General features: G+C 38.0%; 1 protein-coding gene across 2 annotated transcripts in view; it reads right to left on the reverse strand.

Annotated features, from left to right (window-relative positions):
- The window catches only part of LOC139959497 (protein flightless-1 homolog), a 40,608-nt gene extending 26,782 nt beyond the window's left edge, over positions 1 to 13,826 (reverse strand). For both annotated transcript variants that reach the window (XM_071957156.1, XM_071957155.1), the window contains exons 1-11: positions 13,716 to 13,826; positions 13,077 to 13,187; positions 11,794 to 11,946; positions 11,059 to 11,144; positions 10,130 to 10,206; positions 7,882 to 7,966; positions 6,948 to 7,165; positions 4,887 to 5,103; positions 3,057 to 3,141; positions 2,421 to 2,571; positions 1,624 to 1,730 (exon numbers count right to left, since the gene is read on the reverse strand). In XM_071957156.1, coding sequence (XP_071813257.1) covers positions 1,624 to 1,730; positions 2,421 to 2,571; positions 3,057 to 3,141; positions 4,887 to 5,103; positions 6,948 to 7,165; positions 7,882 to 7,966; positions 10,130 to 10,206; positions 11,059 to 11,144; positions 11,794 to 11,946; positions 13,077 to 13,187; positions 13,716 to 13,778 — 1,353 coding nt within the window. In that variant the 5' untranslated portion in view covers positions 13,779 to 13,826. The remainder of the gene's footprint in view (positions 1 to 1,623; positions 1,731 to 2,420; positions 2,572 to 3,056; positions 3,142 to 4,886; positions 5,104 to 6,947; positions 7,166 to 7,881; positions 7,967 to 10,129; positions 10,207 to 11,058; positions 11,145 to 11,793; positions 11,947 to 13,076; positions 13,188 to 13,715) is intronic.
- Between the last annotated feature and the right edge of the window lie 695 nt (positions 13,827 to 14,521).

The raw sequence follows: 14,521 nt of genomic DNA on the forward strand, positions 1-14,521 counted from the left end.
GTTTTTGTCCCTTTACTGTAACTTGTCATTAAGCCTCTGAAGAAGATCCCGCTAGGATCGAAATGTCAGGCCAACTTACTTTCACACATTCTGTTACACAGGCTCTCTTAGTAGATAAGAAGTTTGCAAACAGTTTTAATTTATTTTGACAATTATATTTGACAACATTTTAAGCCAGGTACAAACGGATTAGTATTTTGACTGTCACAATAAAATTACCTTTGAAGTGAGATTAAAATAGCGACTGACAATGAAGATTGAGAAAGATAGAAAATACTTGCAATTCCACAGGCTTTGATTTGCTATTTCACATGATCTTATAATTCTTGAATCTTAAATATCCTTCTATTCCTTTTTCGTTATGGATTCACAGCTGGTCTCATACTGCCACAATTAAGAAATGCTGTAGCAGAGTGAGATATATTTCACATTGACACTGTCTGTCAACAATGCTCTAGCCATAGAAGCCATCAAACCCATTTTTTATTTGACAGGAGGATTCCATTCAAGTGCCATATAAATATTTGTGACCTATTAATATTTACATAAACAGGTTGTGCCATTGCACAACTTAAATTGCCTTAGCTCTTGTGTTATAGGGTTAAAGGATACAGTGTGTCAATATTGACCTTTTGAAAATTGAAAATCCAGAGAGTGCAAATGTAGCCTAGACAGGAGGCTGAGTAACTTTTAAATCATTTTAGCTTTGTCATTGGACAAATTTGTTCGCTGTCTGGACCTTTGTTTGTCTATTTTGTGCGTAAACCTGCGAATTTGTTATGTTGTCTTCTGTTTTCTGCAAACATAGCATGATAAATATTATTAAACATGTGATTCATCTGAGGATGAAAAATAACAAACAAACACAGCTCTCACTTTAGCCTCCCTAATCTCCAATCTTATAACCCCTACTATAAGCTCCATGTCCAACTCCATTCCCTTAGGACTGCATTCAAAAAGAGCTAATCCACATGGAGGTAATACCAACTTGTAAAGCTACTGCGACCAATCCACCAAAACACACAATTTTTTTGCATTAACCCTGTAACTTTATAAAGGAATGTAACGTGGTTAGCCATAGTTATTCTTCCCCAAGAATCTTGCCAAGTTTGCATCACCATATGGTGGGTATTTCACTATTTCTCAAACTGACCAAACGGAAGGCAAAGGTTATGGTCGATTACATTACTGATGGGTATGTACATAGAAATGAAGAATCCTTCATTACAGAAGAAGGGAGAGTCTAAAGGGATGCCAAAGAAAGGGGATGGAATTCATCAACCTGAAAGGGGAATGGCAGGAGGGGAGGGGTGTGATTGGGTAGGATGATGGGCAGGGGTGGGGGGTAGAAACAGGAAAGGAAGTGAAAGGACGGAAAGGGTGGAAATTAAATCAATAGGAAGGTTAGTTGGAGGATGAGGGGTGCAAAGATGAGGATAAGGAGGGGAAAGCAGGGGTGAATAAAGATATAAAAAGCCAATGAAAGGACAACGATAGTCGAGTATACTATGTTTATCCTAACTGGTAAACTGTTTCGCTATTTTTTTTAGAGCACAGACTTGTTGCAATCAGGGGTGCTTTTTGCTTTCAAACAGATTGTATTGATTGATTTCACAAGTTTACCTGTAGGACTTTGGCTTGTTTGGCCGTCTCTGCATCTGCGGCTGCCACTAACATCTCCTGGCGCCGACGTCTTATCCTCTGTTTCCTAGCAGCGGCTTCCTTAGCACCTAGAGATGGTAACATACTTGATCGATGTTAATCTTACCACACAGATGAAAGGCAGGGATTGCTATAGTTTACCCTTCCCCCCTTCACAGATTTAAGACCAAAGCAAAGCATTAAAACGACTGATTACATTTCGTTTGATATAACCACTTCTTATTATATATTGCATATAATATAAACATATTTATTACCACTTTTAATATTATAAGAACACTTCTAGTCGCATTATAAAACCACTTCTAACAACATGAAACCACTTCTAACTGCATTATGAAACCACTTATAACCGCATTTGAATCGTCGCTCCGAGAGTGCACTATAAAGTGTTTCTGCCTCAAAACAAACTAAATTCTCACAAACCTATACTAGATTTTGTTTCCACTCAATTCAGCAATATTTCTAGAAGGTACCAGTAATTTATGGTATTTTTGTTTACATAAAACAATTATTTTCAATGTATTCAAATATTTCATGATGTAACCAAAATTTTAACCTAAAGCTGATAATTCACACTGTTTTACAACAGCGTACAGAGCTGCAATCCCAGAAATAATTCATGTGGCTCTAACTATTCCATTTACCTGGATCAGAACGATTCAACTCTTTCAGCAGGTTATTCAAAATTGCCCAAACTCTTCACTTATCTTGATTAGAGTGGTTTTGTTTGATGACAACAACAAAATTGTACTTACTAGGGGGTCCTTCTTGAGGCGGGGGCGTGGCCCCTACGAGTCGTAACTGGTGACTCAAGCTAAAGTCGACATTGTAGTAGTCATTCACCTTCTCTTGAGGAATTGGTTTTGGTGGCATTACCAGATCAGGGTTGTCACGAACGTCTAAAGTCTATTAGCGGAGATTTGTAAGAGTAAATTCTAAATAATGCACGTCAATTAATTATTCATTTATGTGTTGGTATTTTCTTTTCTTTTGTTGTAAAATACAAAAGAAAAAAAACAAAAACATTTTCAAAACATACTATTCAGAGAGATGTTCGATGTTTAATGAATGGTAAATAACAAAACTCACTGTTAATTGGACAAAGGTCGTAAGGAAAGTGTGAGAATGCTACCCTAACATGATGACTATATTACCATGGTGACAGGAATTGATAAGTCCTGTGCTAGGCTTTTCATAATTTCAACAATAAAATCAGTAAAATCCGAAAGTACATGAACGCCCTAAACAGACTCAACTATTCTTCTTGGGTTCACTTAAGCTCTCTTCATTAAATATGTAAAATGCATATTCGTGATATGCAACTCAAGTATTTCTGTGGCAAACTGAACAATCACATTTGTAACAATAACAAAATGAAGATTGAATAATACCTCCAATTCTGTGATGAAGTGGACAGCCTCTGGGATCGTAATCAACTGATTACTGTTGAGAGCAATTTTCTTAATTCTTGGGCACCTGTGGCCAGACAGAAGATTATATATTATGCAACCAATCGTGACCTACTTTCTAACAAGATGAATTTACTTTGCATCTTACCAAACTTTCAGCAGTCGTGAGAGAAAAATGCTTTGAAAAGTTTGAATGTACTCGACTCGAAACATAAAGTAAAGTTTCAATACGCAATCATCTAACAAATTTGTTGCAACAAAGAAGAATGGATCAGTAATGATATTAGTGAAAAAAAGTTTGCGTACCAGGGATGCAAGCCCCCGAAAAAGTTTGTGTCCCGTAAAAAAAGCTTGCGTCCCAATCGAAAACCAATTACGGTTATTGTATGACCTACTGTTACTAATACTAGTGTAGTATCACAGCCTATACTTTGTGAATGTTATACACAATATAGGGCAGAAATGCTCAGTGCCTTAACTTCGCTACTTTTCAGGGGCGGCCGGGGGCGCCCCTCCTTTCAACCACCCTGCCGTTTCAACCCATTTTTACCCCCAGTCCCCCCTCCTTCATCCGTCCTTCTACTTCCCTACTCGCCAACTCTGTAGTAGTTCCGTGCTTTGACCTTGCAGCGATTCCAACAAAAAACTCTTCAAATATCCCAGTACATACAGTGTGCATATCTCTCGCTAAATTCCAGTTCACTATACTACTGCATGTACATGCCTGTTTGAGCTTCATTTTCAACTACACACATGCGCACTTCCTTAAAATCTGATCCAACATTTATACTGGCTCTTTGCAAGGAATAATCTATAGTTCTATACGAAAATTACAGTAGGTCCATGTGAATAGTTTTTTACGCAATGTAGATTTAAAAAAAATCAGTTCAATGTTCTAAAGTAAAGTAGTTTACACACAAATGTTGCCCCAAAATAACATTTACTGAATCACGTGGTTAATTGGACCGCGAAAAATTTTTGCAACAGAAACTACTGATGGTAAGAATGCACATTTTACATTAGCAACTATTAACACAGAGAAAAGAAACATACTGTGAGCTGAAATATCCTGTTCAGGATCAGAGATGTTAGCTTCCACAAAATTCATAGATTGTCTCCACTCATTAACATTTTCTGATCAAAACAATGATTCAAATATTACAAAGCCTCTTCGTTGTCAAAAGGTATACGTACTGTATGTGAAAAGGCCTAACGTTATGATATTGGAGTGCACACACATGGTAGCCTAAGTAATTGTTGTTGTTAAACAACATACTCCGTGTTCACTGAGCACTACAGGTGCAAGAATTTTCACAGACAATGGATGGGGACTTATAACCAATCAAATCACGGGAATTTTGGAAAAGCATCATTGACTATTTTTAGCATGAAAATCTCCGTAATGGGGTGTTGATAACCCTGTACCTTGCGGTTGATTGTTATGATAGATTTATTTTCAAACAAATTCATTGATCTGTTGGAGTAGGAGAAATTTTGCTTCTTGTAAGAAGAAGTTGTGGTCTTTTGAAAAGAAATAACGTTCATTCCAAAATGTGTTTTGACAGTTTTATGTTTTCCGTTGACCTAGCTGTGAGTGTGTACACTTGGGGTTTGTTTCTCAATAAAAAAGTTTGCGTCTGCGGGACGCAAGTAATTTCAAGATTTTGCATCCCTGGCCAAAACATTGCGTCCCGGACGCAGAATCCTGCGTTCGTAACAATGCTGAGGATCAAATTTTACCTCCCCCCCACCCCTTCCCACACCCTCCTCTAAAAAAAAACAGAAAACAATGGAAGAAAGACATTTTTGTACCTGAACAATCCTTCTGGGACTGACTCTAGCTTATTCCCAGAGGCTACAAACTGTTCCAGACATATCAGTCTACCGATGCTTGTCGGAAGCCCATCAAAGTTGATTTCGTTTGAGCTGATGATGAGCTTGCGAAGCTTTACTAACTTGACAATTGTCGGGGGTAGACTTTTCAGCTTATTACGGGCTAAATTTAACACCTCCAGGTTGGACAGGTTTTCTGCAATTGGAATGGATAAAATATTTTATTTTAGATGTCAAAATTATAAGAGATTTTGCCTTGTTGAGTGTATTGTCAAAAAGATCAAAACAGGGCAAAACCTCTGAGGGGTTGTCCTGTAGTCTGTGACGACCACATTTTGGTTGAGATGACAAAAATCGGCTTTTGAGCTAATCATACGGACCGACTAGCTGTGCACAACAAATTCAGATTGCATTGTGACTAAAAAAACCTGAATTTGTAAATGATAAAATGGTGGTATCATCCCCATCTCACCAAACCTACACATCTCTACTACAGTGTACATATTGGTGTTCTATTCACCAAACCTACACGTCTCTCCTACAGTGTACACATTGCTGTTATATTCACCAAACCTACACATCTCTCCTACAGTGTACACATTGGTGTTCTATTCACCAAACCTACACATCTCTCCTACAGTGTACACATTGCTGTTATATTCACCAAACCTACACATCTCTCCTACAGTGTACATATTGGTATTCTATTCACCAAACCTACACATCTCTCCTACAGTGTACTTATTGGTGTTCTATTCACCAAACCTACACGTCTCTCCTACAGTGTACACATTGCTGTTATATTCACCAAACCTACACATCTCTCCTACAGTGTACACATTGGTGTTCTATTCACCAAACCTACACATCTCTCCTACAGTGTACACATTGCTGTTCTATTCACCAACCAACACATCTCTCCTACAGTGTACATATTGGTATTCTATTCACCAAACCTACACCTCTCTCCTACAGTGTACATATTGGTGTTCTATTCACCAAACCTACACATCTCTCCTACAGTGTACACATTGCTGTTATATTCACCAAACCTACACATCTCTCCTACAGTGTACATATTGGTATTCTATTCACCAAACCTACACATCTCTCCTACAGTGTACTTATTGGTGTTCTATTCACCAAACCTACACATCTCTCCTGCAGTGTACATATTGGTGTTCTTTTCACCAAACCTACACATCTCTCCTACAGTCTGCACATTAGTCATTGGAATATGATGTTTGGACAACCAAAAATGTAACAACAGAAAAAATCCTTATAAATATACCCTGCAGATGGATATAGCCCTGCACTGAAAAGCTGGAAGCAACTTCTCAAAAAGGGAGTGGGTTTAGCAACGAGATGGAAAAAGAGCATTACTTGTAACATTTGACAGTGCAGTGCAGACAATGCCCAAAGATTCTGATAGGACAGTCAAATGGAGCAAAGGAAAATTCCACGCTTCTGGTAGGACAGTCATATAGAGCAAAGGAAAATTCCACGCTTCTGGTAGGACAGTCATATAGAGCATAGGAAAATTCCACGCTTCATATATTAACCTGTCGGGTAAATATTTTTCACCCACCACCCGTGGGTGGTGGGTGAAAGGCCCGTGACTACCTTGCTTGGAAAAATAAAGTCTCAATTTAAGGGCGTTAACATTAACAATTTTGAGGAAGCAATAAACCTTGCGCAAGATCGTGATACATGGCGGAGGTTAATCACTGAGCATGTCGGATAGACGAGACTCAACTTACTACTACTACTACTGCCTTCCTACACACCACTCCCACCTATCTCTGAATTACATGAGTAACTACTACTTGTAGTTAATGAGGAGCACTGTTTAATCGCACCAAAAAGAATCATGAAATTTGCACTTCAAGCAATAGAAATATATGTGGTTCAGTAAAAAAGGTTGGAGAAAGTCACATGATAAATAACAATTCTTATCAATATCACAGTACTTTTTTATCATCTTTTGTATCAAGTTTCGTAGTTTTCCGAATGTTATAGAACCGATTTGGTTTAACTCACCGACACAGGCCTCCACTGATTCAATATTGTTACTGCTGAGATTAAGCCTCCGTAACGTTTTGAGCTGGAAGATTGCATCTGGTATCTTTGGGAGATCGTTGCACGAGAGGTCAACATCCTCAAGAGGACACATCTCCAAAGATGCGGGCATGTTTTCCAGACTACGCTGGGTGTTTCTGAGATGTAATGTCTTGAGTTGGGTCATGGACACCACTTGTCTGAATGAAAGTGAAAATGATGAAAAAGGCAAATTGCAAACCAGAAATTCATATTCTCTCTCTCTTTCTCTCTGCATGAAAGACAGAGAGTTTTATACAACACCTAATTATATTCGGGCCATTTGATTGGTCAATTGCTCGTCGATTGTATGCTAAATCCGCTCTATTGCACGCTTTGTTTGTAGAACCATGCGTTATACTTTTTTTATAGCACTTTTGTCAATGGTAAGAGAGCAGAGAAACCTGTCTGTTCAAAACAATCTGTTGCATGAGTGCATTTTACATCCAATTATATACAAATTTGAAGGTGTTGTATGAAACAAATAATGAATGGTTTCCATTCGTGCAATAGTGCAAATATTTCATTCGTTGAAAGATGTAATTTTTTCCATTCAACTCAGTTGCGCCTCGTTGAATGGAACATTCCATCTTTCAACGAATGAAATATTTGCACTATTGCACGAATGGAAACAATTCATTATTTGTATATTATCTCAATAAATTTCTCCACAGACTGTCATTCCACATAGTTTGTATTGGGTCTCCTAATGTCGACGAAGAATAATATACGAAAGGAATTAACAGTTTGAATTATATTCTGACCAAAAAATTCTATGCTCTACTAAAAATGTCCTAGTCATATTTCCTGTAATGCTATTTCGAAAGGTTAGGTAAGGAGATCAAAGAATGTGTCGTCGTGGTGATAGACTACCAACCTGAGCTGTGCTAGATCCAGAGGATTATTGTTCAAGATTAGAGTCTGTAAATTGACCAGCCGTCTCATCTGAGGAGGGAGAGTCGCTGGAAAAGAGAGCCAGAGAATAAAGAGATGATTGCAAGACAGACGAATATGTAATAAATATATTTGAGATAAAATGAACAAGAAGCGGTTATTACATTCCTTTCGGTATCATTCCCTGGAATCCTGGACACAATAAAAATATCTACGTGTTACTATTTGTGATAAAGAAAAGAAAACATGTTTACTTCTGGTGTCTGTGTTCTTAGTTTGAATAATATCTGATCAATTTACGTACTGGCCTAGACCTATATATTAACGAATTAACTTTTCACGTAGTAATTTGGACCTATGCTATACCAAATATCTTACGTTACTTGGGCTCACCATGTTGAGGGACCTCAAAGTTATTCTGAAATTTTTGTTATTTATTCTTCCTTCAAATGATGATTGTGAAGGTTCCCATGTATAAAATCTTTCCACATGTATTTCACCTCATTATGATTTAATACATTTCGAGCCTAAACCGCAGGGAGTATATCCAGTTTAAATCCATCTTCGCCCGTGACTGTATATTATTATAGCCTAGGGTACAGTACTGGTACACACAGTGCAGTATGGTACTGTACTTGAGATTTGATGCTGTAATGAAATGGATTCGTTTATCATTACGGAGGGTTCCCCGATGTCATTTATAGTTATCTTTGGCTACGTTTTTAAGTTTTAAGAACTTTTTGTACGAAAGATGGATATGGTACTTATTGAAAGTATATTTTCTGCAGAAAACTACAGCCGATTAACGATATAAATAATTTTTTATAATCCAGTATTTACATAGCCCCTATGTCACAGTCTTCTTGTCTGAAGTTCCAAACATATGGTGACTTGTTGATAGTTTAAAACTTTTAATTGTGAACTTTTGAACTTGAAGGCTTGCCCTATTCCAATATCATGGAATGGTGGGAACCCCCAATTTCTGTTAGTGTATGGATTACGCGTTTTATCCAGGTGAGAACATGTTAATCTAGAGTAAGTTAATGTAAGTTAATGTAGTTAAAGAGTATGTTAATCTGTAGAGTATGAATGAAGGATGGTGTGGGGTGCTTTTTCCAAGGATTGTGCTTTTCTTTTTGAAAGTGTAGGTAAAAACAAAGGCCCAAATATAGCATGTTATTTGGATGTTTTTTTTTTCATAATTGTATGTGTAAGAGTATGTACATGACCTAGGCTATGCCATTCAGGGATGTAAGTGCAGCCCAAAAAAAAAACCGGAAAACTATTCGGAGACCCCGGGTGAATGCCGTCCTAACACATCCTACTCCTAGCTTTGACTACTTACACACTACCGTTATGTTAGGCTAGCTCAGAAGTATTAGCGCTAACACATCTTACCCCTAGTTCTTACTACTTACACACTATCGTTATGTTAGGCTAGCTCAATGTTACGAATACGTCGCAGCGAACTACGGAATAAAAAACAGTCTCACATTCGAATGCGATCACAAATATCGACTTTCATATGTGTATCCCGTAGATTTCCGCCGCTCACAAATATCACAAGCGTTAATTCCGAAAGTTATGTCGAGCACCAGCAGTTACGAAGATATCAATTAGCAGTCCAATCAACGTGAATTCGGCAAGGTTTTTCAACGACAGAAATGAGCTATGGCGATTTGAAGTTCGCACGTACGCAACGATATTCACATGGCACATTGTTGTACAGTGCAATGCGATGATGCGAAACAGGAATGGTATTTTGATTGATCGATGAGTGAAAGTTGAAGTTAGCTTGCTGCAACGGGCCAGGCATTTTTGCCGCGTTGTGTCTTTGATATTCGAACAATTTTTTGGAACTTTATTGGAATTAAAAAAAAACGGATTTCCGTAAAAATACGGAAGACTTACATCCCTAAAAAAAAAAACGGATTTCCGTAACAATACGGAAGACTTACATCCCTGGCCATTGAATGTACGACGTTGACAGGCTCGTGACTAAGTGCTTTGAACCGTAGATGAAATGTTGAGGAAAATCCAGGTAGTAGTTACGATACCTGGATTCATGTTGCAACACTACCAGTTGTGGGAATTTTGCACTACCACACAACGCTAATTTGAGTCATCTTTTTTAAACACTCATACAAAATAAAACTGGCAGCAGTTTGACAAAGCTAAGGATCTGTGGACGGTGAAATGATGCTGACTTTTCAAAGATTAATTATACTTACGTAAGTTATTATCACTGAGATTGAGGTAAATCAGATCTGTCAACTGCACAAACAACTGGTTGGGAATCTCTGTGATTCTACGCAAGAGGGAAGGAAAAAGAAAAGAAAAAAAAAACGGATGTGATTAATTCATTGAACGTGTAATTTGTAATAGAATGTATCAAAGAGAACTTACAGTTGATACCAGCCCCAAAAAATGGTTTATTTTCACTTATTTCCATTGACATGGATATGATTATCCCTGACTATGACTGCATTGCAGAGGTTCTTAATAAAAATCGTCACCTTCATTCCCAATGGGGTGATATTTCTTATTGTTATCTATCTAATCATTGATAATACTGAGAGTGCAATGGCACTGAGTTAACATCTGCGCTGATAGTTGCTGTTGTTATGAAATGCTAAGCTCAGTCCTTGCGAATGAATAATCTGAACATTTAAGAGTATACTTTGAACCCTAAAAGGTGATATTAAATGCAACCCTGCATGAATGGTACATTGATCCGTAGAAGTTTTTGTCACAACTTTTAGGCCATCCTTAATTGTTAGTATTTTGTCCTCAAAGGTGTAAACTGATAAAGACTTTATGGCTTTTGCTGAGATGATGATTTGAATTTTAACATTTGCTGAGCTGATGCTGTTGATGGGAAGCAGTTCAACTCCAAACTTATGGTAAACCATTAAACAAGTCTTTATAAATTATGGTATGGTATGGCATGGCATGGTATGGTGGATTGGTGCATTTGGCCCTTAAAAGAGTCCAGACAAACTTCTTCAATTTTGTTATAGCAGTAACATCCAATAGTGTTACTGCTAGTCCCTTATTGTTTTATTTATCATATTTGGTACCAAGATCTCACTGAGGAGGGACAATGATGGATGTTGAGCAATGAATGATTATTTTGACCTTTGAGAGACAGAGAGCTTACTTATTGTGACTGAGGTTCAGGGACAGCATACTTCGAGCCCTCTCCATTTCTTCGGGAACGTTAACAAATTCATTGTGACTGAAATCCTGTGAAAGTATTAAAATCAGACACATAGTATGACTTGCATGGGAATATCAAAAGAGCACTGACTACTGAAACAATATATAGTTTGGGTCAACATTCTCTGCAGTTTGCTTCCTACCATCCAAAATTCACTTTTGTTCTTCAGATAATTCATGTAGGCTTGGTATAAAGACTCTGACAGTCCTCACAAGTTTCCAAGTACTCATTGAAATTAATCTATCCTGAACATAAATGGACCACTGCAGTTTAAAAACCACTACAACCCTTAAAATGAATTAGCTATAATCCCATAATAATAACCACAGATTTTTCCTGTTGTCATGGAAATACTGCAGTATGTGTTTGAAACTGTCAATAGTTTGTCACTAGTTAATCATTTCATTCAGTCTTAAAGTACTAATTGTAGTTATTTGATCTGCCAATGTTTCATAAGATTTTTGTATACAAAATATGAAATAAACATCTTAACATTGGTACTATTTTGTAGACCATTTTGCCATGCAATACAAAGGTTAAGTTTCTACCTCCTCCACTCCTACCTTCCCTCCCCCCCCCCCCCCCCGCCCGACCAAATCTTCCATGCGTAAACCAACCATGTTTGGATCAATGAAGTTTTTTTTTCTTTCATCTTATGTCTAAGATTAATCTTACCACGATGCTGATGTCATCCAGTGCAAAGATGTCATTGGGAATGCCTGACGTCCTGATTTTATTATGGCTGACATTTAGCGTCCTCAGACTTGATAGGACCGGGAGATCTCCATGAATCTGTATAAGGTTATTGCGGGACATATGAAGATGTTCCTGATGGTAAAGAGGGAAAGAGGGTCATACGGTAGAGTATTGCATTGCAAAACTAAAATATATTGGAGAGGAGAGCTACAGAAAGTCAAACAAGCTAGATCTTAAGCAGGATATAGTAAATCTGCTTAAAAGAAACAATGATGGTGCTTTGATGAAATAACCAGTGTTTTAGGTCAAGTAATTTTATCAGATCGCCTAGTACCTCTGAGTACTGGAGGTTCTGAGTACCAAGTGGTCAGTATCTGAGTACAGCAGTTTAGAGTGCACTTACCAACTACAATTTCTATTTCATCCGAGTACTTTTGATATAAAAGTATATGGCACCTTTGGTTATAAAGTTCTACTCACTGATTGTCATTATAAACAATGATTTAGCAGTTGAATGCAGCAACATTGCTCAGATCTGGTTATTGATTGCCAAAACCAAAATATGGAGAAACTGCTGATATTGGAATGACAAATTTGCTAGTAGAAAGCAACTTCACAGGTTACAAAGCACATTTATAATGAGGACTCACTACCTAAGAAATTGGTCTTGATTAAACTACTAGCATTCCAAACATGGTGCCTCTGAGACCCATCTCTACCACCCAGTAGTCAGTGGAACCTTTGGGCAAAGGTATTTGCAGATAACTTGGGTTCTGTTAATCCACACATTGTACTGACTAATAGGTCTACACCATGGAGGGAAAGTCTAACCTAACCATTCCGGGCAAATAAAACTGAAAGTTGGCTTTGACCTTGCTTGATGATTATTCCCATTTATGCCTGACACCTGGGGATTCCTGAACATTTCTACAATGTCCTTAGGGGTCCACGTGTGGAAGAGTTCAGCATCTAGGTCTTAACCAACAAATACGTCACAAAATTTAGAGGTACAAGTATGAGCCATCTTCTGAACTACTGTAACTTAAGCTAACAAAGTTTACAGTAGGCAAATACATTTTGTGTACAAGTTGGAATTTGCTCAAGCCTAAAGGTCTTGCGCACTTAGGCCTTCTACATTCTTTCCTTCACGATTCTGTGTGACTAAGACTTTATAACAACTTAACTTATTTCTTCATAAGCATTAACATCTTAATTTGATAATACTATAATACAATATTGAAGAAAAGTTAAGTTTCACTCACCAGCTTGCTAAGGCTTGACAACTCATCCGGTAACATGGCTATACTTGTTTTGTTCAGCTTCAGCCACCGCAATCCTGACATGTCCACCAACGTCTTAGGGAACAAGTCATCCTGTGAACAGACAAAGGGGAAGAGGAATTTAACACACAGCATGCACATCAGTTTGACATGGGCAAAATAAAACTGACATACTGTAGCCTACAGGGGCTCTGGCGTCATGACTACTGGTTTTAAGGATTTTGTCAACAGTTTTAAGCCTAGGTTAGGCCCTAGCCTGCTGGCATTCTTAATTCAAAAGATGTGTAGGCCAAGTCGAATTTTGAAATTTCAAGAACTGTAATCAACTCCATGGCTTAATTTGTCATTTTTACCGAACTGGTACCACTTAAGTGGGCTAGTGTACAAATATATGGAGTAGCCTAGGCTAAACCGACATGTTTCAACAGATTCGTGAAACCGCTACCAACTTGTAACGTACGGGCAAAGGACGAATTGCGTCGGTGTGTCGAAGAAAGCTGTAGACTAGTGACGCTATTTTGGTAGGGTAATTAAGGCAAATTAAAGGAACCTATGCCATATTAATTAATCAAAGAAATTAAAATTATCATCAGGAGACAGAACTACAATATATCATGATACCTGGAAGTTATTTCCCGAAAAATCAACACCTCTCACGAACGGAAGTACACTGGCAGCAGCCATTGTTTTTAGAGGGCGCTATACATGTTGAATCTACACTTGACCCATAAGGTAGCATACGCCCATTAAAAGCCCTATTGAAGTGCACATTAAATGACAAAGATAATGTGGTCTTATAAGTCTATATAGAAGTTTTCACTAGGTAATTAAACGCTACCCAACACTGGATAGCTGACAATTTGGCCTTTCATGGCACCATCAATTTTTCGTATCATGACCGCGCAGATATTATGAGCCTGAAGTTTTCGTCACTTGTAAACAAACCTCTTCACTCAGTAGTAAACAAGTTTCGTCCGCTTCTGGGAGACCTAAATGGGTCTAAAATTGCTTCAATTGACCCAATGTATGCACCACAACTTCAAGTACGTCCATTCATGCTCTTCAACATGCAAGCCACAAAAAAACAGGTCAAAAAGATGTTCTCCTGCTGCTCTTTGGCACTTTTCCTGAAGGAGAACAATCGGGTGGATGGATATAGACCGTCTAATATAGGTGTATGCCAAAACATACAGCAGGATATCTGTTTTATGTTTTAAATACAGAAATTGTGCCTTTGACGGCGCCCCGAGAACAGAAGTTCAACACAAGTGACAATTCTGGTGGCCCAGTATGGCGGGACGTTTGAACCATCGTTATGATCATCAGTGTCGTTGCGAGAAGTTATCTTACCGTCGTAAGAAGTTATGTTACCGTCGCGGAAACTTACATTGCCGTCGCGAAAACTTAGGTAGCCGTCGCGTAACTAA

This window comes from Apostichopus japonicus, chromosome 19 (genome assembly GCF_037975245.1).
Source record: "Apostichopus japonicus isolate 1M-3 chromosome 19, ASM3797524v1, whole genome shotgun sequence".
Classification (NCBI taxonomy): domain Eukaryota; kingdom Metazoa; phylum Echinodermata; class Holothuroidea; order Aspidochirotida; family Stichopodidae; genus Apostichopus; species Apostichopus japonicus.